The 23,335-nt window shown below is 38.9% G+C and overlaps 1 protein-coding gene across 3 annotated transcripts; it reads left to right on the top strand.

Moving 5' to 3' along the window:
- The first annotated feature begins 7,143 nt into the window (after positions 1-7,143).
- On the top strand, positions 7,144-13,069 carry LOC149145745 (uncharacterized). Of its 3 annotated transcripts, XM_089453354.1 has the most exons (9): positions 7,155-7,835; positions 8,087-8,181; positions 10,480-10,583; positions 10,686-10,786; positions 10,894-10,997; positions 11,361-11,651; positions 11,881-12,027; positions 12,119-12,253; positions 12,329-13,069. In XM_089453354.1, exons 1-9 carry the CDS (start codon positions 7,509-7,511, stop codon positions 12,474-12,476), a joined length of 1,452 nt encoding a protein of 483 aa, XP_089309480.1. In that variant the 5' UTR covers positions 7,155-7,508; the 3' UTR covers positions 12,477-13,069. The 3 variants fall into 3 exon arrangements, with proteins under 3 accessions (XP_089309482.1, XP_089309480.1, XP_089309481.1); XM_089453356.1 differs by lacking the exon at positions 11,361-11,651 and having other exon boundaries at positions 7,144-7,835; XM_089453355.1 differs by having other exon boundaries at positions 7,156-7,835; positions 12,119-12,450.
- The last annotated feature ends 10,266 nt before the right edge of the window (positions 13,070-23,335 follow it).

Raw genomic sequence — 23,335 nt, 5'->3', positions numbered from 1 at the left:
ATTTGGTTCCAAATATAAAGTTGCCATACGTACCTTTTGTGTGTTTTGCACATTATTGAGATCGAAGAATTGCTCCATCTGTAATATCCATGTGGCGGGATCCTTGCCATCAAACTTCCTCATATCGATTTTTGGAACATGGTGAGTCTTCGATCCAACATTAGAGTCTATGGAATCATGATTAACATTTCTTTTGTTCTCATCATGAGTTTCCTTTAGTACTCTTTCACCCTTAGTGACCATTTCTTGTAGCAACTTATTCATATTTATCTTCAATTCTTCCATCTTATCATCCATGCCATCAATTTTAGCGTCCATGCCATTCACCTTAGCTTCCATGCCATCCATCTTAGCTTCTATGTCTTTCTTTAAACAGTCCATCTTAGCTTCTACACCTTTCTTTAAACCATCCATCTTAGCTTCTACATCTTTCTTTAAACCATCCATCTTAGATTCTGTTCTTTTTTGTGCAAGGGACAGTTGTTGCACTTGGTCTTGTAATTTTGATATATCATGTTGCATTTCTTCCTCTTCTTCATGAGTCATGCTAGAGCTTTCAGGTTCCTTACTAGGTGTTTGCATTTTCTTTCCTCGGGGCATCAGTTACCGATAATAATGCTCTACTATGCCCTTTGAATTCCTTCAAAATAAATTTTCAAACCAAGCTTAAGCAAAAATTTAAAAAAAATCTACACAACTTTTTTCACTTTGTAGGAGCTTGATATTACCTCTGATGTATCTCTGTACTTTCCAATCATCTAGTTCTGAAATTGTGACCTGTAGTAGCTCTCTGTGTCCTCTTTCCAATGCCACCAGTCTGATCCAAATTGGATTCTCCAAGAAAGAGTTATGCACAATCTCCCAAGATGACCTGATTATAGACCTTTCCAGAAGAGTGAACTTGTATGAAGTGCCACGTGTACAATTTTCGACCTTTGGTTCTGAAACAGATATACAAGAAACTACAGTCCGTCCTCTTTCTGTACCTTCTTACGAAATTTCAATCCGATCCCCAGAGAGAAAGTTATGACGATTTTCCCTAGGTCACCTGTTTTGAATGTAATTCAGGAGTCTGTAAAAAGACCAACTTCCTCAGAGCATATCTCCGCAAATATCGCGCGAAAAGTTTTGAAATTCGGACCCAAGGTTCAGCACGATTTCTTCTCAAATGGGTTTTTTTTGCGACTTCTGAAACGTCACAAAAAAAAAAGTTATAGCGAAAATGCCACGATGACCCTAGAATCCAAAGCTCTGATACCAAATGTTATGAAACCAGCTCAAGAAAAGATAGAAAAGAAAGATCAACGCCTTAGAATTCAGCCTCTTCGAGGGGGCAACCTCCTTTACATTACATAAATGAACAATTCTTGGATGATACAAATGACAAAACCTCCTTTCTATATATAGGAGTCTAAGGAGTCACAATATAATCTAGCCGACCTAACAATAATAATATAAAGCCACAAAAATAACAATAGAGGGATTCTATGGGGCACAGAAATAACAATATGGGGGTAATAGGGGCACAACAATATAAATAAGGGGTATAACTACAATAGTAATGGGGTAATCACTAGTATTATAGGGACCCAACATTATCATCCTTTAAAAATCCTTTAATAAAATAACGTGTTAAAAATGTTGATTAACTAAGGCTTAAAGAGATTCTTACAATCCTTATAGATGGTTATCTAAGGAGAACAATAGAAAGGTTAAATATAACTAAAATCCCATAGGAGAGACAGGATGAGGGATAATCCAAGGTCAAAAGACAAGGTCAAAGGACAAGAGAACCTTTCTATTGTTCTCCTTAGATAACCATCTATAAGGATTGTAAGAATCTCTTTAAGCCTTAGTTAATCAACATTTTTAACATGTTATTTTATTGAAGGATTTTTGAAGGATGATAAACTTTATTAATGAATTTTCATTTAACCATTTAGAATTTCTCTTAGTCCATTAATAACCTTAAAATAATAATAATTGTTTAATTGTTTAGTAGAGTGGGCCCTTAATAAACGATGTTAATTTAATTAATATTTAACTGTAATAATATTTAGTTACTCTCATTAAATATTAACAATTAAGGAGTGCGAGAAGAGCGGAGGGAAAATGGCAATTAGGGTTTCTTCGCTTTTGAGAACACAGAACTTCGACGCCGCTTTCATCTTTCAAGACTCTGCTATCCTTTTTAGGCCTGGGTTTGCGTTTTGTTAGCTCGATGAAAGAGTCAACACTCTCGATCTGGCACCGAAACTCGCAGGCGGGGTTTTTCATGATGGGGGTTTTTTCACCAGGACTGGGGCCTTGGTTGGGGCGGCTATGACAGAGAGAGGCTTTGGATCTGGTTATGCAGTTAAGGTGCAGATGCCCTCTTCTCAGGATCCCTATAGGTTTGTGGTGGCCCCTCAATGGGCTGGGTGTAAGACAGATCAAGAACTCCCTTCAAGCTTTCAAGACCTGTTTAAGACCTGCGCCGCGGAGGTAATGATTGGTGATAGGAATGAGGCGGCCAATGGGGTGGGTCTTTCGCCAGAGGCCCTTATGGGCACCCCTGTGATTTTCCTCTTAGGGTTGGTAGTTATGGAACCTCACACCCAGCGCTGGAAGGGACCAGCACGTTCCAGTGCCCACGATTTTGTCGAGCGAATGGGGTCCTGCAGGGGTGATAGCATGGGTGTCTTGCTTGTCCGCGGTGCTTTCCCTTGTAAGGCGACCACCAGTCACACGTTGTTCATGGGGCATTCAGAACTCTGGGGGCTGAGGACTATGGGAAGCAACCATTGGGGCGTCAGTCAAACTGACATTCTCCCTCGGGACCTTGAGAACATCAAAGAGGAGATTGCAGAATCCACAATTGATCCAGATCTCATCTTTGCCAATAGCAAGCAGCGAATCTGCTCCTCGTTCTCGCCAGATATGATTGCAGAGGTTTCTCTCCTGAAACAACCAGATCTATCTGAAGAATCACAAGTATTTCAGATCCAAGTCAAACTCTTGGGCAAGACGAGGATGCAATGGGTTCGCGCAACAGATCTCGTGCAGGACCTTTTGCAAAATCTCGAACGCCGGCTGGGGATCCCCTCCTCTTACCTCAGATTGCTATATAAGGGTAAGCAACTTATGAATCCCCTTCCTCTCTCCTTTTACAACATTCATAAGGACGCTTCTATTGGGGCTTCTTTCCGTTTAAGAGGTGGTTCCTTTGGGCAGACCTCCTCTACCCCTTCTTTCTCTTACAAAGATGCAGCTCGCAAAGAAGCTGCCCAACCTCAGTTCACTTCGAAGGCAGCCCAACCAAATGGCGCTCCAAAGCCGTTTCTGGTAGACAAATCAGAGGAAATTCTCTCCATCAATTTTTCTGATCCCGAGATTGAAAATCGCTACCAGATACTTACAGAATCAACACTCATATGCAGATTTAATGGGCTTTGGCCTCGCACAGCAGATCTTTACCAATGGGTCCATTCCTCTTGGACTAAAAAATGCAAGATCTTCTTATGTTCAAAAGGATTCTTCTCGGTGGTTTTTGACTTAAATGAAGACTACTAGAAGGCCTTAATGGGAGGCCCTTGGTTCTAGGGTTCGGCTGGGCTTTTTCTTGCCCCTTGGTTTCCAGACTTCGACCCTTCTACAGCTGTCATCTCCAAGCTTCCCATTTGGGTCAGGCTCTCGAATCTTCTGGCTCATTTATGGCATTTCTTTGTCTTCTTTGCCATTGGAAATACTTTAGGACGCTTCCTGGCTACAGATACCTCAAGAAAGGCAAATGGTCTCTACACCTACAACAGACTGTGTGCAGAAATAGATATCAGCAAAGGACTGCCGGATCAGATTAATCTCAAATTTGGAGATTTCCACTGGACTCAGCCCTTGGATTACGAGAACACAGCTTTCTGCTGCCGCCATTGTCATCAAATGGGGCACCTCCAGAGTACATGTTCCCAGTTAATCGATAAAAAGAAGAATCTGAATCACAAGTCCAAATCCAAGCGCTGGAATCCTTTTGATCCTCCCTGTCCTTTGGACGATTTAGATTTCTCTAGTTTGGATGAGGAGGAATCTGAAGCAGATGTGCAGAATAATGAGGAAACTGAAGCTGATATGCAGAATGATGAGATTCCGATGGACGCTCCCTCGGTCGGTCCGACAGTTCCCTCTGACCCTCAGATTTCTCAGAAACGTTCTCATTTATCTTCGTCCTCAGACTCTGATAAGGATATTCAGCCGCCAGTGCAAAATAGTCTACAACTTGTTATGGCTCAGCCAAACTCCTCTTGGTGGGTCAAAGTGAGCAAGAAAAAGGGCAAAAAATGCCGTATGGTAGGAACTAACTCCTCAAGGTAGCTTTCTCTGCTTAGTTCTATCTTTTTGTATTCCAATGTTTTCTATGGCCCTTTCCTTGACTGTCTCTAAGGAGCGAGGTTGATAGCCTATCACCTCCGGCTCCCTTGCTTCTCTGCTTTGCTTGTATGCAAGCTTGATTGTACTATACTTTTCTTATCTTAATAGAATTAGTCTTTATTTAGAAAAAAATAAAAATAAAAATAAAAAATAAAAATTAAAAAAAAAAAAAAAAAAAATAAAAATAAAAAAATTAATATTTTTAATTGAATATAACCTTAAAATAATATATTTTATAAGATATTCCCCTTTCCTCTAAGTTAGACCCTTATTAGGTTAACTTTTTAATCTTTCTTATTAATTCCTTTATTATTAATAAGATTAGTTTAAATTTATACAACTTTGACATTAATAATATATATATTATTTTATACTCCTTAATTATATGGAGTTAAAACTAAGATTTAATTAATTAGTAATATAATATAATTAAATAGGCTTAATTAGTAATATAATATACTTAAATAGGCTTCAAACTTAATAGAAAAAGTCAAAGAATGGTTAAATTAAATTTACTCTAACTTACCAGTTAAGTGAACTTCTTGATTTATTATAAACTATTAAATTTAATAATAAAATTAGCCAAACTAACTTTCCTTATCCATATCCATTGGCCCTAGTACAGTTTCCTGGTCAAACCGAGCCATTTCCTAGTCAAACCTAGCCGTTTCATGGTCAAATATAGTCGTTCCTGGTCCAATATAGCCGTTGGATGATCTGCTCTCTCTATTTAATTTGCTGCCTTAGTCTGATTCTTTAACTTGTCCTAACGATGAACCACACTTGTTGGTTCGAAACGTGTTGACAAATATATCATGATGTGATTTTGTCGAAAAATCTTCTCAACATTGATATGGATCACAGAAGCCTCATCTCAATAACTATTATGATAATTAGTTATTAGTTTTTAAAAACTTGTGAGCATTTCTTTCCTAAGAAAGTTTTCTTGATGTATAGTTACTAATTTTTAGGATGTGGTGACCATTTTTTTCCTCACTTTGTTGAATTTGTTTTATTTAGGCATATTTTTTATAATTTATGTCTCCAAGTATATCAAGAATTCAAGAAATTGATCTATATATATATATATATATATATAATCCTTTCACCTGTCTGTTATTAATGATAGCAAGTCAAAACCAGGATTCCACTTTGAAGTTCCATATTAGGTGTTGTCTATAAGTGAGACTTTTTGAAAAGTTTTACAGTTATCTAATTTGTTTAGAATCTTGCAGGGATTCATTGAAATCACAAATTTGACGGGTTTCACAATCGAAGTGTCCTAGGGTTTTGGAAGGAGTTGAATCCATATATGCAGTCAAAAAGTCAAAAAACCAATTTAAAGAACATAAATCACATAGACAAATCTTCCATATTATGCTTCAAGTTGTTGGAGATTGCTGGACATTTATTGGGAGATTAACCTTGAATTTCTCCTATGTTTCAATTGGTTTGTTAAATTTGTTTTATCTTCTTTCCTCTAACCAAACATAGAAGATTTTGTTAAAGGGGTTTAATCTAGTGCAACTTTATTCTTGGTTTTATTCAAAGAGACTGTGTCTCGTTTTATTAGAAAATATTTGAAAAGGACTAATGATATATTTTATTTATTTTAATAATTATTTATTTTTAATGTTTTTTTTTTTGTTTTCACAATAACAATTTTTTAGGAACAAAATATTATGATTAGAAACTAAATGTTTTGATATTAATTTATAGTTACTAGTGATTTAATTTATATAACTATGCTAGTCATAATTTAGTTGTTAAATTAATAGTAAAATAATTGTTATTAGGAATTATTTATAAATATTAATTAACTTGTCTTTACAATTTAATTTAAAAATCAATTCAATACTAAATCACCAATTATAGATCATCCCAACTCTATTTTGCGCTGCAAAAGAAAGAAGTCCTATTTAAAACGGGACACCATTTAAGAAATAACATTAAAAGTTTTGTGCCATATTCCCATGCCTTCACTGCCACAAACACAAGTGCATTCAACTCTATATTAATTATGTACAATTCCCATGAACTTTGTAGGAGACAATTGTTTGTGCAAAACAAGTTTTTTGGTATTGACATCTCATTGAGTTGAAACTAAGTTTCTCCATATCAATTTGAACTAAACACTGCCAAAGAAATAAAATTATGAAGCTTCATTATAACCAATAAATTAAGACGCTCACCAAAAAACAATATTTTCACTTTTTTTTGTAAGAAATTAATTAATCATCTCACTCCCTATCTTCATATTTTAAATTAAACAACCCATACTACTACGTAGCACTTGTTAATTTATAAGGTTGAAAATAAATAATAAAACTTCTCTTTCTCTTATTAAACAAATTTCACTTATTACACCACATAAAGGCGATATATTTCATAATTCATGTGATGAATGGATGGCTAAAAGGATTCTAACTTGAGACAGACCAGGATTTGGTTGCATTGTTTTACAAATTGAATAGATTTTGGTTGAAGTGTTTAGATTGGATGGAGGATGGTTTTTTCATAGAGTTACATTGAAAAACCCAGATTTATATCGGGAGTTGTTTAATTATTTTGTTTGAGAGTTTAGAGTTAGAGTTGGGTGATATAATTATATTTAGATTTGAAAATATGAAAAAGCACTTTATGTAATGCTGTACAGGTGATTTTCTGGGCGGTGAATTGCTGTAGTTGATTTTCTGGGCGGTGGATTCCCGCAATTCAACGTACTCTTCGGTCATGAAATGTGTTGGTAGATGATAGGTTATGAAAAACTTCACCCAATTTAGACGTGAGCAACAAGAAAAATGGAAAAGATATTTCTGCCCAGTAAAACATGCCAAGCTGGTTATTGGTTTGCTAGTATCCATTATTTCCAAAACCTTGGAAAATCATTCCAGGAAACCTGTCACTTCCCACCTATGCCATTGTCGTGGCGGCAATTAATGGAGTACGGCAGCAATCCATAGCCAGCATGGATTCCTCGGGTATCCCTATGAATTTCACGACTCACAAACAGATTTTCTGGGCATCCAATTCCAGTTTCACCAGGTGCAGGTCGGCTTTCCTGTCCAAAAGTGACACAGTAGGTACCGGGTTCGAGCACATCGATGCCACTTTTCTGGTTTCTGAAGATGCGGTTATGGGCAGTGATATCGCTGGGCCTGTGCTTGGCGGAGCTCTTGACCAGCGCTGCGGTTCATTTGGGTTACGGGCTTTATTTATTCAGCATTGCAGTGATGTTTGACATTGTGGAAATTCTTAATAATCATCGTCTGAAAAGGTTTAGGGTATCGCGGGCAGTGGCGGAGAGTTACAGCAAAGAAAAGATTGTAGTCTCTGAAGCGAGTAGAGATATAGGACATGGATCCTATTTTGAGGGCTATGAAGTGGCTCCCATTGTGCTGGTTCATGGGATTTTTGGCTTCGGAAAAGGGGTGAGTTCGATTCCCAATGAGGCGCAGTTTAAGGCCAGCCCTAAGAAAGCCTTTTGAGATTCGAAGGATCAACCATTGAACTTACGATGGAGTCCTAGTGATTAGAACTTTGCTGGCTGAAACTTCTTTTTTAGCACTTTACATAAATGATTCATCAGGACCTTATTATAGGCCTTTTCGGGCCTTTACCTGGTTTCAGTTTTTGTCTTTTCTGTTTTGGTGTTCTGAGTAACGGATGCTGTTGGTTGCAGAAACTGGGTGCTGTGTCGTACTGGGGAGGGGCTGAAAAGAAGGATGATCGTGTGCTTGTCCCTGATTTGGGTTCTCTGACAAGCATCTATGATAGGTATATGTTTGTTTCGCATTCAAATATGGAGTTTCGGAGTTTGTAAATTTAATTGATGTAACTGAACAAGTGGATAAACATAAATTCTCCCCCAAATCCAAAAGGAATTTACCAGACTTCATACTTTCACTTGATTAATGGGAGCTTTAATCATGGAACTTGCTCTCGACTTGCTCTCAAAAGTTTTGTTTCATTTTAAGACTACCCGGATTGCAGGAATTTTGAAAAAAAAAATGAATTAGGAAGGAACTTTCCCTTATCCGGAAAAAAGGACTCGCTTGAAAAATTGAGTTTGTTCACTTATCAATCAACTCACGGATTCACTTGGAAGGTTGAGTTTGTTCATTTATCAACTCACTAGTTAAATTGATTTCAGATGCCTAAAGAAATGTGCATTTTATTGTAAGCTTTTGTAGAGTTTGATGCATTTTCAACTCACTTTTAAGTAACTTGATGTGATTCCTTCTGGATCCTGTTCACAGTCTATGGTGTGTCCAAAGCACATGGGCTTTAGCTTTAAGTGTGATGCATTTGAGTTATTTATTGATTTTGATTTGGCTAAGCTTGGGGGCTCAAACTTAATTTCTTGCTCATTAGCTGCCCACATGCTCACCATGCTTTAGGAGGTCTGCACCAGCGGTATCAGTTTACTCATAGTGGTCCAGGTTACCCAGAGTACTCTCAGAACTACCCATTCCAAAAGGATATGAGGAAGTTGTTGAAAATAGGAGATCGATTTTCTTTAGATAAGAGGATCATCTACATATTTTCAAAACCTTGTTCTTCACCTTTCAGGTTGAATCCTTCTGACAAGCAAGCAAATGGTAATTTACATTATTTTGATGTTTTCACATTATTTGTTTTAGTTAGATAAGAGGATCGGTGATTTGTTGGGTTGATCAGGACTTAATTTGGCTGATCAAGTCTTCACTGGTTGGGGAGGTTGATGAATAAGAAACGCTTATCAATTCACCTTGACACACCTCACTGTGGCTTGGGAGATCTGAATCAACCGCCTATGAATGATTTTATCCTGTCTGTCTATATGGATTCTGCTTACTATTCCCTCTGACCAAAGGCACTTCGCAACTCGCATTTTGCAAATAAATCCATCAAAATCTCTCGAAAACTGGGGTGGGTGGTAAATGGTAAAAGCCAGATAGTCTGCCTCTGCATGTCGTGAAGAGTGAGCAGGCCCCTACAAGTATGAGCGACGAGTCATTGTTTGAAGTGAAGTCTGTGTATGATATGATTTAGACTTTGGTTTGAAGTTCCCATTGTTGTGTTTTACTAGTTATTCCTTCACTGTCGCTCAACCTGAGTATTCTTCTTTTGTAATGCCAATTATGACTTACTTTTTGAATTTCCATTCTTGTTCCTCATAGATATCTATTGTAGATCACGAAAGGTGGGCTGCCTAAAGCTGTAACTCTTTCATCACTAGATCCTTGATCTCGTGCACATCTTACAAAATTCTGTGCACATTTGACTTGTTTGGTTTTCTGCTCTGCAATTTAAATTCTGTGTTCTGTTTTCGGGCACCGGTACATAAAATACGGTGAGCTCAAATACAATTTTATTGATCAATTCTGTTTCTAACCCTGCCGAGAACAAGTATAGGATGTCTCGCTCTCTCTCTTTACTTTCTAAATATGCTATATACATTTTAAATTTCCTGAAGGTCCCCACAGGTGTGTGCGTAGTGGCAAGCAGTGAGATAATTGGGCTTATGTTAACATGAAGACCCTGGTTTAAATCTCGAGTAGGTGTGGATGAGACCGTGTGCAAGCACGAGGTGATTTTGATGCTATAGATATACTCCTCATAGTGTGACTGCGTAGCTGAAGGACAGCTGCATGTTACCATAAGCAGCATTCGCAAGAAAAGGTTTCCTAAAGGCACTATAAAAGCTGATATGCCAGAAGAAAATTATGTAATCTGCTGTAACATTCCATTTGGTTCTGTCTTAAGTCTGTGCTGCATTTGGTCTCAGCTTTAAACTCGTGTTTAACTCAATCCATTTTCTCAGTCTAAGTCTATACTTAAATCAATTCATTTGTGTTTAGCTGAAGACAACATTAGGTATGGCGGTAGTTGGGTGCTCGGTAAAGTTGATATTCAGACTAATTCGGGTTTTGTGTTAAATTTCTGGTCTGGTTTAATGGTTGAAACTTTGTTTTCATTCTATCTTCAATATTGCCTGTGACATCTGAGCTCCGTTCCGATCTATGTTGTGATAAAATCTATGCACTTCTTTAATACTGGCACTAGCAACTTTCTTTGCTTGTGTTTTCGCAGGGCTCGAGAGCTTTTCTACTACTTAAAAGGTGGAACAGTAGATTATGGCGAAGAACACAGTGCCCAATATGGCCATGCTCGCTTTGGCAAGAATTATGAGCAAAGTAAATGAATATAAGAGTTCAGCCTTTAACTATGAAATGTCTTCCACAAAATATCTTGGTTGAAACTAGAAGCATTCATTGCTTTGATATGAATTTTTACAGGCTATTATTCTGAATGGGATGAGAAACATCCAGTACACTTTGTTGGGCACTCTTCTGGGGTTCAAGTTGTCAGGGTCCTGCACAATATGCTTGCTGAAAAGGTAATCCAGACACTCATTAGTTCAGCCTAAATTTGCTTTTCCGTTGGTAGCAATGCTGGAAAGTTGACAAATTTTGCCTTTACGGTGCTAGAATTATCTTTATGCAGACATTCCAGGGACATGATAGCACTTCCGAAGATTGGGTGCTGAGTGTTACCTCTTTATCTGGTGCTCTCAATGGAACAACTCGTGTCTACCTGGACGGAGTGCAGTGAGTTTCTCAGAAATTGTTTGCTTGTTTGTTTTATGATTTCTTTTCAGAGTTCCCCTGTTCTTGCTTTGGAATTCAGACTCCAGAACTAGGTATTAGTATTGGGCAATGAATATATACCTAGTGGTAGAGTAATAAATGCTGTATAGGCTGGGATATACAATGTTGAATTTGGAGCATCAGATAGGAGTAGAGTAACAAATGCTGTATATCTCAGCCTTCTATGAAGCATTTATTACTCTTTTGCTGGGTTCATATTGACTGTCTATTGGGCATATATCTTGTTTCTACTGACATAATTGTTTCCATGTCACCTATTTTGATACCTGTGCTTAAACATCCTTCTCTTCTGGGGGATTGTAGGCCAGAAGATGGAAAGACAATCAAACCCTTCTCTCTGTTACAGCTGTGTCGTGTGGGAGTTATTATATATGATTGGTTGGACATTGCTTGGCTGAAAAGCTACTACAACTTTGGGTTTGATCATTTTAACATGACTTGGCGAAAGGTTGGGATTTCCGGGCTTATACAGAGTCTTCTAGGAGATGTTGGACCTTTTGCTTCAGATGATTGGACTCTTGTAGATTTAAGTCTACAGGTCTCAGTTGAACTCAATTCCAAACTCCAGACTTTTCCAAATACCTACTATTTCAGGTGGGGACTGCTGCATTTTTGGCCCACATTTGATAGAGACACGTCTATACTTGAAAATGAGATAGAGATGTTCAAAGCCCATAGTACTTGTTACATTCAAGTCTTTCTTCATTGGAAGCAATTATAGTTTTATGTAGAATGCATGTAATATGCATTAGTGGTGGTTAAAAATTCTGAATTGAAGGATTGACTAAACATTGATGTTTCAAACCACTTTTGCTTGAAACAGCTATGCCACGAGAAAGACACGAAAATTGTTTGGAGTCACCATGCCTTCAAGTCTGTTTGGAATTCATCCTCTTCTCTTTATTAGGACGCTGCAGATGAGCCAGTGGTGCTATCCCAGCAATGTGCCACTTCCTTACAAAGGTTACAAGTGAGTGATTATTGAACAGACAGATTTCTTTCCTGCTTGCTTGAGCAATTGGTTATGTTGTTACTACTATTGACCCTAAATTTCTTAACAGTGACGAGGATTGGCAAGACAATGATGGAGCATTAAACACAATCTCGATGCTTTATCCCCGCTTTCCTGAGCCCCATCCCCACTGCTTGCTAAGTCCAGAATTAACGGATGGTCATTCGTTGCAACCAGGTGTTTGGTAAGAACCAGAAAATAACTTGTCTCAAGCTTTGAGAAAGACCTAATTAAGATTTCTAATGTGTGAGATTGACAGGTATTATACAATTGTGGAAGCTGATCACATTCTCTTTGTTATCAACCGAGAAAGAGCAGGGGTACAATTCGATATATTGTACGATAGCATTTTTCAAAGATGCCGAAAGCAGACCAGAGTCATTAGTGCTGTTCCTTCTGTTCACTAGGCAATGGGTCATATATGCTGTAATGTGGGGAATTGTATGTGCCACTTATCTAGATTTGATCAAAGAAAGTAGTGAAATCTGCTCATGTTGTAGTTCAAAGAAGATTAAAGTTCATAAAAAGTGACGGAGAGTATTGGTTGAAATATTCTTGTGGCATTTCTTGCGACATGGGTGGCCCTGCAAATTTTTTTAGTGTTTAAACCAGAAAAATTTACTACATGGTTAGTTTATTTTTAATATAGGTATGTAAATAAAACTTGGACAATTCGAAGAAGTAATTGTTAGGGTTTATAAAGTGTAGATATTCTCTCTTACTAGATCTTTCTGGGTTTTTGGGTATTCTTAACTATTTTTTATATATATAAGAAATATGAGTTTTCAAGTCCAAGGATGTTGTCCCAATGGTTAGATGGGGAGGTTTGGTCTCACAGGCCTTGTGTTCAAATCTTGGGCAAGACTATGTATGCCTTAAAGTTTGCTTCAAACATGATTTTTTCAATTGCAAAGAAAGGAAATATGAGTTTTTAGTGGACCCTTGATTGTAATATATTTTGGTTATGTACTAATATGAAAGGAGTATATTGGAAGAATTATTACAAGGTTGTAATATAATTTGGTTATGTATTGATATGAAAGGGGTATATTGGAAGAATTATTTATAATGGAGAACCATGAAGTTGGTAGTATATATATATCTTAATGTTTACTTTTTTAAGCAATGAGAAAATTGCACTTTGATTTTTTGTTTGTTTGTTTGTTTATAGTTTATCTCTTTCGCTTAACAGAAAGGAAGCTAAGATGAATTTAAAAAGGGTCTGTGCCATGCAAAATATCTTCCTGATATGTCTATTGATAAGTGGCTATGATAAACACCATTTTAAATTGTTGCTTATAAAAATTATGGAAAGTTAAGTTGAAAGAATGATTAAAGTTCTTTCAACTTTGCACTTTATGAGAGCCTTTACGAGAACTAAAACACATTTTTCCTTTCCCCTTCATTTTATAGAATTTGCCTATGAGAAATATGTTCTCACTTTAGATATTCCTTAACTTGAATATCATCTTCACGATAAAGTTGGGAAAAAAACTATTTTGAATATGTCCCATTGCTAGGATTAGATCTATACCTTTTGTTGTCCTTTCTATCACACCTCCATTACCTAGAAAGCAACTCTACTCTTAGGTCATGGTCTCATTTGGGTTGTGGAATTTTGAGTAGCATCATGATTAATTAAAGTGCAAATGACCTTTTTAATTTGTAAGAAAACAATTGTTATATTTAATCATGCTTTGACAATTGGAAGCTTCTCATGGTACGAAAACTCATTTATTTATGTGAACTTATACTTGAAAATGTTGTTCAAGTTTAAAATATCTATGTGCACATGGAACACCCAATACCATTGCTAAATTTTGCACGAGGAAAGTGTTCATTGCACCATGAGCAAGGAGTCACGTGGTGCCTATCCTAAACAATTAATCTTATCTTGATAATAATATCAATTCCATTGGGGAAGGCCTCACCAATGGCTTCACAATGTTGTTAATGAATAGAGAGATGACACACATAGCCTCATCCTCTGTCTAGTGGAATTATATGTCTCCAATTCTCACTCTTTGATGTAGATGCTAGTTGCAAACGAACACAACTCTATAAAAAACAATGGGCACTATGAGTATATGCTCCATAAACCCTTGACGAGAAAATTATATTAATTCATCATCATTACTATGCATTTCTTTCTATTGTACAAATGGTTCCTTTATATAGTGTAATATCCCCAACCAATTGACATTATCCACTAAGGGTAATTGCCCATGGTTTCTTAGGAGCAATCAAGCATTAAAAGGAGGAGAAATGAGAACATGACATGGATTTGGATATTTTCTCTTTGCATCTCAATTGAAGGCTCAAGCGAGTTTTCAACCCATTTGTCACTCCTCATGGGGCTCGATGACCATTCTAGTCTTGGGTCTCACCCCCGTTGGGGAAGTGGCTTCCTCCTCCACTATTCTCCCTATAACTCACCTCCCCGATTTGCTAGCAGGTTTGTTGCTTTGTTACCTTTTTAATCAACATGCTTCGTGATCACATAATCAAAAAATGAGAGGTGGGATGATGTGTTCCCCTATCAATTCCAAGCGCCAACTTTTAATTACCTTGTTTGGGGGCGAGTTGTTGATAAGGCACTGAAGCATAGAGATTGCTATTTGAGAATCCTCGGTGACCTGTAGTTTTGTGATTCCAAGATCCTTGGCCATCTGCAATTCTTTGTCCATAGCAAGATACTCTGCCACGTTGTTTGTTGTGTCCACACGACGCTGCATATAACCTAGTCGCCCGCCCTTTGTCATTCCGCATGATTCCCCCCAGGCTTGCTTTCCCAGGGTTGCCCTTAGATGCTCCATCGAAGTTAAGTTTGTGGAATCCTTGTGGGGGGCATTTGAACATGCTGGAAGACACCACCTTTGATTGCGAGCGTCGGGGAGAGGAGGGATAAAGGACTTTTGAGAAATACCTAGCACCAAGAGGATGGTTCACTCTCGTCCCTCTGTTTTCCAATCTTCGTTCTCCCATTGGGTGATGGTGAGTGTCTCTTGGATGTTTCGCTTGATAGTTGTCCAGACAGTGAGGGGATGAAAATGTTTTGAATGGAAGATTTCTCTGTTCCTTGCTTTCCATATGTTCCATAGTACTAAGCCCTGTGAGAGGCACCAAGCCCTGTTGATGATAAGATTTTTGAAAAGGGACCATCGCCATGTTTCTATAGTTTCCCCAAGGCTCTTCGCTGATCTGTTTGAAGCTTCGAAGAGCTCCGAGTGATGCCCCTAGACTTCCAATGCCTTTGTGCATGAATTTAAGAGATGCTCTGCCGTTTACTCCTCATTGTGACATAATGGACATCATGATGGTCCACTGAAACCTTTTTGTTGTATTTTGTCCCATGTTAAAAGTTTACCCAATCTTGCTAACCACAGGAAGAACGATACTTTGGGCCACAAGCAAGAATACCATATTTGTTTCCATATGGAGTCCGGATCCGGATTCCCTTCGGACGACAGGAGGGAGTAGGCTTCCTTCAAGGTGAACATTCCTTGGGGTCAGTATCCCTAGCACAGTTTATCTGGTTCCCCATTGTTGAGGATGGGTCATTGGCGAAGGGTTTCAAGGAAGACCTCCCACGCCTTGTGGGGAATTTGAGGGGGCTAGTCCTGAGAGGTCTTCCATTCCCTCCATTTTGATTCCGAAAGTGAGCCCTTCCAAAAGTCCTTGACGAATTCCACTCTTAGTTGAGAGGTGAAATACTGGGCCACTGAGAAGGATTGATCTTCATCTAGTCGTGGATGCTGCATCCAACATTCATTCTAGAATGTGGCACTGCCACCATTCCTGATATCCCAAAATCTATGAGTTCGGATGAAGGCTTGCTGGGTTTTAGCCTGGTTCCAAATCGAGGATCTGTTTGTGAGGTTTGGATGTTCTTGTGGGGGTTGTAGTCTGCCCTCGAGCCCATATTTGGCATTCGATATTTGTTTCCATATCTTGTGTCCCCCTTGTACCCAATGCAACCACACCTTGGCACTAAGGGCCTGGGATAGGATCTCTGGGTCTTTTAGGCCTAGGCCACCCTGGGATTTTGGTTTCCATAACTTGTCCCATGCCACCAATGCCCATTTTCGCCCGATCAAAGTCCCAAACCAAAGAAATTTTTGGAAATTTCCTATCATTTCTCTGTAGATGCTTTTAGGTGCCGACAATGCTGAGAGTTGGTATATCGAGATTGCCAGTAGAACCGATTTCAACAAAACCAACCACCCTATTGAGTTAAGAGCCATGTATGTCCAGCTAGAAAGTTTCTTATCAATACAAGATCACACCTCTTTCCAGATTGTAAGCTTAGCGAAATTGGAGACTAGAGGAACCCTATTATATGGAATTTGCATCTACGGATAAACACATTTTCCCTAGGTGGGGAGCTACACCTAGAACAACAGAAAGAAAGTAGTTTAATATTTTCCTATAGTAGATAGATGAGATGAAGGAACTTACTTGTAGTCTTTCGCTTCCTTGATCCCTTTTGAATTGCTCTCGTCGCTCCCACTTGAACTAAATCCGTTCAAAAGGTACCTGTGTCAACAAAAACAGAAACAAGAAACGATCAAAGCATACATGATCTATCTACTATAAACCAATGGAATCGAAGACATTGAAACACATAATCATCATAGATATGAACAAGAATATGAGAAAAGGAATAAACACTTTATTAATGTAGAAGGAAGAGTTTCACCCAATACAATTCGATCTTGTGTCATCCCTCCAACTTTAGTCCAACCCTCACCACATCAAAAGCACACCAATCCAGCAGCATAACATTGTTTGACATGAACTCAAATCTCAAATCAACAGAATTTCTCCACAAACTTCAGATTCTAGCCCCCTTGATCACTATGACGAGTGCTCAATTTATAGGAGATGGAGGTGGTTTTGTCATAAATGAGGAAATGAATGGCCTTCCAAACTTGGAGTTAGTTTCCATGGAGCAAGGGATGAGAGGATAGGAGGTTAATGGATCCTTAGCCTATCCAATTTCGAGCTCATAGGAGATAAGAGATGGGATCCTTCTAGAATCATCTAGAATGAAGGACTATTCCTAGAACCCTATGCAAATTTCACTCTATCTCGCCCAACAAAGGTCAAAGATGGCCTAAGTGCACTGCAGTGCAAGCCACAGTGGGCTTGCCTGCATTGCAGCGCATTGTCTCAAGGCTTGGGCTGCGCTGGTGTCCCAAGGAGGCATTTCAAGAAGGTTTTTCAGGCCAGGGAACTTTCATAGAAGGAAGCATTCAATGAGTTGACTTGTCTAGGGCATGTAACAACTGAATTAGGGTTTAATGAGCCATAATAATACTGATCTAAATGTTGGGAGTGATGTGCCCAAATAGACCTGTAACAAACCCCTAGATAAGTATTGGTAAGCACTCCCAATATGAATCCTAGGGTTCTAGCCAGGTAGTTTCAAACTCATGGATGAGTATTGAAGAAGTATATGTCTAACTTCTCTCCATTATCTGGGTGCCTAAAGCATGTTGGAACGTCTCCAGAATTTTACTGGTTTGCTTCGCCTCTCTTAGTGATGGCTTTCCAAAAAACGCGTTGTCATCTACAAATTGTTGATGAGTTATCGGTGGGGTTCCGTGGGATATATTGATGCCCATAAGGTTCCCAGAGACTATTGCAACTTTGATTAGGTGGCTCAGGCCTTCAGCGACAATGATGAAAAAGAAAGGGGATAAAGGGTCCCCTTGCTTCTCGCGATCCTCGAAAGGGTCGGGAGGGCGCCCCATTCACTAAGACTAAGCATAACGACGTCGTCATTAATGATTTGACCCATCTAATCCAAGCCGGGGAAAAGCTGAACGCAACAAGGATCAATAACAAAAATTTCCAGTTTAATATATCATATAATTTAGAGAGATCTAGCTTTATGATCATACCTGGAGTGCGTGTTGATGATAAGGTATGCACTACCTCATGGGCTGCCAAAATTCCATCCAATATCTCCATACCTTCAACAAAATCGGTTTGCTCCGGTCTTATGATAGTCTTCAATAAGGGTTTGAGTCTTCTAACTAGGATCCTCGAAAGAATCTTGTAGATGACGTTGCAAAGGGAGATCGGGCGAAACCCACTGAGATCTAGGGCTTCACCCTTCTTGGGGATGAGGGCAAGAAATGTTGCGTTCAAGCCCGCCCATAACCATTGGTATTGACAAGAGTATTCCACAATCTCCAAGATTTTTTCCCCTAAGAATTTCCATCCCACTTTGAAGAACTCGGCTGTGAACCCATCTGGGCCTTGAGCCTTGTTTGTTGGAAGGGCTTTGACCACTTCCTTGACTTCTTCTAAGGAGATTTCTCGCATGAGGGCTTCATTTTGTTCCTTGAATTTTCTGAATTGCTTCCTGTCTATCTACTTCCGGTTCCGTGAAAAGGGAATGGAAGTATTAGATCAGTGCTTTGGTGATCTCCTCGTGGTAGACCAAACGACGCCCCTCCTGGTCCTTAAGGGAGAAGATACGATTGAAGTGCCTATGTTTGATCATAGTTCGGTGGAAGAATTTTGTATTGCGCTCCCCTTCTTGTAGCCATTGCACTCTTGATTTTTGTTTCCACAAAATCTCCTCCTGCTTCTGCCTATATTCTAAGGCATTGAGGATCTCCCCCTCTTGAACTATGTGATCCTTTGTCCGGCCTTCCAATATTATCTGTTGTTGGAGGGATTGCATGGCTTCCTCTAGACGACGCTTCTCCTGATGGATGTTCCCAAAGTCCGTCTTATTCCAAGCTTTGATTTTTCTCTTGAGCTCTTTGAGTTTAAGTTGAAATGTTTCCATCGGGTTTCGCCCTCTAGCCCTTGAGGCACCCCACCACTCTTCCATTTTGGGTAATAGATTTGATCAACGTAGCCAAAAGGATCCAAAGTGAAACGACCTATTCTGAGGGGCCATTCGCAAGTCGATCTCAAGGCATATAGGCCAATGATCGGATCCCATGCACGGGAGGATCTCAGCCTGGAAGAACATATCCTGTAATAAAATTTTGTCAGAAAGAAGAAAATGATCCAACTTTGAGGTTATTTGGAATTTACTCCTCGTCGATTGTTGCAAGTAAAAGTTTCATTCCTGAATTCCACCTCTTCTATTTCTAGCTCTTGGATCGTTTCCTAGAACGCCCCCGAGTTCTAATCTAGGTAGTAGATGCCCCCCTTCTTCTCGTTGAGATCCTTGATGAGGTTGAAGTCTCCTGCTAGAATTCAATTTTCCATTCCCATTATTTCCTTTAAGTGTCGCAATCTTAGTAGAAACCCTGGTTTTAACCCCGACATAGTGGGATTGTATAACCCTGTCAGCTAAACCTTTTCTAGAGTGCCTATGCATTCAAATTTCCCTGTAAGGGAGTAGGAGTTGGCCATCCATTTATCAAAAGCAATGGATCTGGGATCCCATAGGATTCCCAGGCCTCCGCACCGTGTCGGGCATCCAGGGCCATGCAATCCACCAATGGCCAATTTTCATTTGCTATTTCTTTGAACCGCTCTCGTGTCACCTTGGTTTCTTGAATAATGAGGATATGAGATTGCTCTTTTTGAATTCTTTCCTTCAGGTACCTCATCTTCCCTTTGGAATTGATGCCACAAATATTCCATGAGATTAATTTCATTGATGGGGAGAGGGGGTGGAGCGATGATAATACTTCGTCAATACAATTGTCTATCTTGAATTAACCAGGATTTCCCTTGCTTCCCGAATCACCTCCCTCGTTGGTATTCTTCCTCTTTTCCTTGGGCCTTGTCTTTGTTTGGAGCATGGGGATGGGGAGGATTTCCTCTCGTGGTACTAGAGCTAAGGGTTGTTTCTGGTCCGCTGACACTTGTTGTGTCTCCCATTCCCTAAAGATCTAATGGAACTGTTCCAGTTGATCCTGAGGAATTTTTGGTCGATCCATCTTTCGCACAACTGTGGAGGTGAGCGACCATGAATCGCTAGTCAAAGTTTAACTGATATAATTTCACTTCATGATCAAGTGCATGACGCACTTGAGCCAGGGCTTGAAGCATATCTTTGCTATTGGATTGGCCTTTCGGGGTCTTACACTTTCTCTGCTACTTTCCTTTTTGGCTCTCCCCGTTTTGTTGGACCCCATTGTTGAACAGGTTGAGGAATTTGGTGTTGGATTTTCAGTCATCTCCGGATTTAAGGCATCCGCTAGAAGGGAAAAGCGATTTTATTGAGGGACCTGTGGGAACGGATGGGGATTGATAAGCAGTGAATCAGAGGCAACAATGATGGAGTCCCTTGCCCGACTAGAGAAGCATTCGTGGCCTTGGCCTGGCCTGTGGGTGGGGGTTTTGTTTGGAGGGGGGCATCGACACTGCATTTCCTAGAATCCATTAGAGGTTGGAGGCGCAGGCAGAGGCTAGGCCTGTTGAGGGAAATCCTTGAAGAAGTGGTTGTACTCTTGGCATAGCTAGCACTTGAATGACACATGCTCGTAGTCTAGTGGTTGTGACCAGATTTTATCCTAGTACTCTATTTCCACTGATTTCAGGAGAGGCTAAGAGATATTCATGTACACACATATGCGAGCATATGATGAAAATCTTCTTCAACAAGTGACCTCCGAGATCTGGACAAACTCTCCAATGGAATTTCCTATTAGTTCCAAGATATTTGTTTCCCATAAATCCTCTAGGAGAGAATATAAACGAACCCAGATCGGGGCCGCCAGGAATTTCTCCTTGTCTAGGTTGTAGCAAGGTTTCCAGTGTCTCATGAATATCCCCGCACTGTTCATGAAATAGGGGCCATTGTCTAGGATTCGCTTTCGATCCTCTAAGTCTTCAAAGATTACCGTGAAGAAACCCTTAGCCCTTAAGCAGAGGTCAAAGGGGGCTTTTGGTTGCCATTTTTCCTAGATCCATTTGAGGATGCCTACTTCCCTAAGACAAATACCCATAAATTTACAAATGACGGCATGGTCTTGCATAAACTAGCAAGATTGCTCAAGTTGGTTCATGAGGATGATCACTTTGGGGTTTTTAGCTGCCTTCGAGAGGCAACTCCCCTTTATTCGTGCCTACCATTGAGCTGCGAGTGTTGAGGATTCTAGTGGTTTCTCGCTGCGCGGTTGTGATGAGGACGACAGTGTCAAGGATGGCTTGTTCACTCCGGTGAGGATTGATTTGAAGGAGGGCACTGACACCCCCCGACGGCCCCATCTGGTTTGTGATCAGTCTGACAGTGGGTAGATAATGATGTTGGTTGCGTCGTCAGTGGGGAAGACCTCTGGTGATTTAGAACAGAGACAATGCTTCGAACGAAACCCTAGCTACAACCTTGCTTCTTCCTCTCAATACTAATAACTAGCAATTGCATCAAATGTTGCAAAGGAAACGCCGTAAGGCATAAATTTGAGAAGAATTGTGAATTTGAAAAGAATTGTGACATATAGAAGATCGCCGAATATAAAAATTAGTAAAAAAAATGCCATTCAAAGCTACAAGATAAAGAACAATCATTTACATTATGCCAAATTTACAGATTCTATAACCTTTTCAACATAGCTTGTCTCTCAATCTTCAAAGATGTTCTTTCAAGTTCAAATAACAAATGTTTGATAAAAAAATATGGTCCTTTTCAATATTGAACTATCTCACTTCAAAAGCTTACAGAGTTTTACCACTTTCTCGTAAGGCACTTTCTCTTAAGGTGATTGGATTTTCCTTTGCTTGTCCTTGCTTAACTTCTTTTGGGCATTTGGATTAGTTTGTGACATAGGGTTTATTCAAAGGTTTTTCCCAGAGTTCAGAAATAAGTGAACCCAACTATAAAAGAATCCAACTCTGAAAGAAACCCAACTATAAAAGAAGGTTAATTGACAATTAGAGTGTGTGCAAGAATGAGGCTAATGGAATGGCAATCCCCAAAATGAAGTTGCTAGATAAAAATACCAATCTTATCAGAGGAAGGCCCAAATAAAAGATAACATATTTTATAAAAAGAGCAATGAATAATGCAATCTAATAAATCTATAAATTTTCATAAATATACATAATAAATATAAAATTGATGTTACACTAAATAGATAATATATCAATTGTGTTTCAATTTTTTTTAATAAAAATAGTATTACCAAATATCTAAAAGATACTTATTATAAGTGATATGTTAAAATAGTTATAAATGAATAATTATAGTTCATTTTATGGGTTATGAAATAGTTATAGATAGATAGTTATATGATTAAAATTTTTATCTTAAAAAATATATGGTTTAATGGATAGATTATATAGTTTATATAGTTTTTTTCTAGATATTTTTCTACACAATTTTGACATTCGAGGAGATTAAGTCCACTCTAAAGTTTATATAAAAAAATATCTTAGAGATGGTAAAAATTCAATAGTATAATCATTTTTGAGCATTTTACACAAAGTTATAGAATAAATAAGGAAAAATTTATGTTCCATATTTTATTCAAATCGGCTTAAGAATGAATGTGTTTATTGTTTTTATATGAGTAGATTTTACACAAATCTTACAATTGATTGAAGATTTTATTTCTTTACACAAATCTTACTATTGAAGATTTTATTTCTTTTCTACAAGATTTCGTTGTAGGATGAGTATCAAACCAAAGCGATGAATTTTTCCTTGCAGAAAATTTACATGATGCATTATGGCAGGGGGAGTAAAAAGGGGATTCCTTGATGTAAGAGAGATTGGTTGAAGATTTTATTTCTTTACACAAATTTTACTATTTTGCTACAAGATTTCGTTGTAGGATGAGTATAAAACCAAAGTAGATGAAATTTTCCTTCCTGAAATTTTCAATACGTGATGCAACCAACCATCGTTCTTTAGTAGCACTATCCCCTGCCTCGCAGCCTCCAGCGCTAGCTGCTGATGTTCGGCTGTGCACACATCGTTTGGTCCAAGGTTCCCATATGGTTGCTTGGTTGGATCCTCGTCGAGCCTCGCCAATGCCAGTTGCTGATGTTTGGCTGTGCACACATCCTTTGGTCCAAGGTTCCCATATGGTTGCTTGGTTGGATCCCCGTCGAACCAGTCGAGGCGCATCAACACTGTGAATCTATTAACCAGAGTTGCATCGACAACAGACTCTGGCAGATTGCCTGCTTTCCCCCTGCTTCCGTGTGCAGACCAAGAAAATCCCCACGATTCAGATCCAATCCTGCAATGTCCGGGGCAATTCAAGTATAAATTTCAGTAAACAACAACCGGAATCAAATGGTATTTTCTATTAGATAAGATTCAATATGGATTCATGATGCA

The sequence above is a fragment of the Pinus tabuliformis genome, chromosome X, assembly GCF_031772625.1.
Source record: "Pinus tabuliformis cultivar Carrire ecotype Pingquan chromosome X, CPIR1, whole genome shotgun sequence".
Taxonomy (NCBI): Eukaryota; Viridiplantae; Streptophyta; class Pinopsida; order Pinales; family Pinaceae; genus Pinus; species Pinus tabuliformis.
Note: the sequence above shows the minus strand (reverse complement) of the source record. Positions and strands in the feature narration are given on the sequence as shown.

Bases quoted from the DNA above. Each gene is read 5' to 3' on its own strand.
- LOC149145745 (XM_089453354.1), top strand. From the start codon at position 7,509: ATGCCACTTTTCTGGTTTCTGAAGATGCGGTTATGGGCAGTGATATCG. The intron at 8,182-10,479 runs GTATATGTTTGT...GTGTTTTCGCAG, and splicing joins CTGACAAGCATCTATGATAG to GGCTCGAGAGCTTTTCTACT. The intron at 12,254-12,328 runs GTAAGAACCAGA...TGAGATTGACAG, and splicing joins TCGTTGCAACCAGGTGTTTG to GTATTATACAATTGTGGAAG.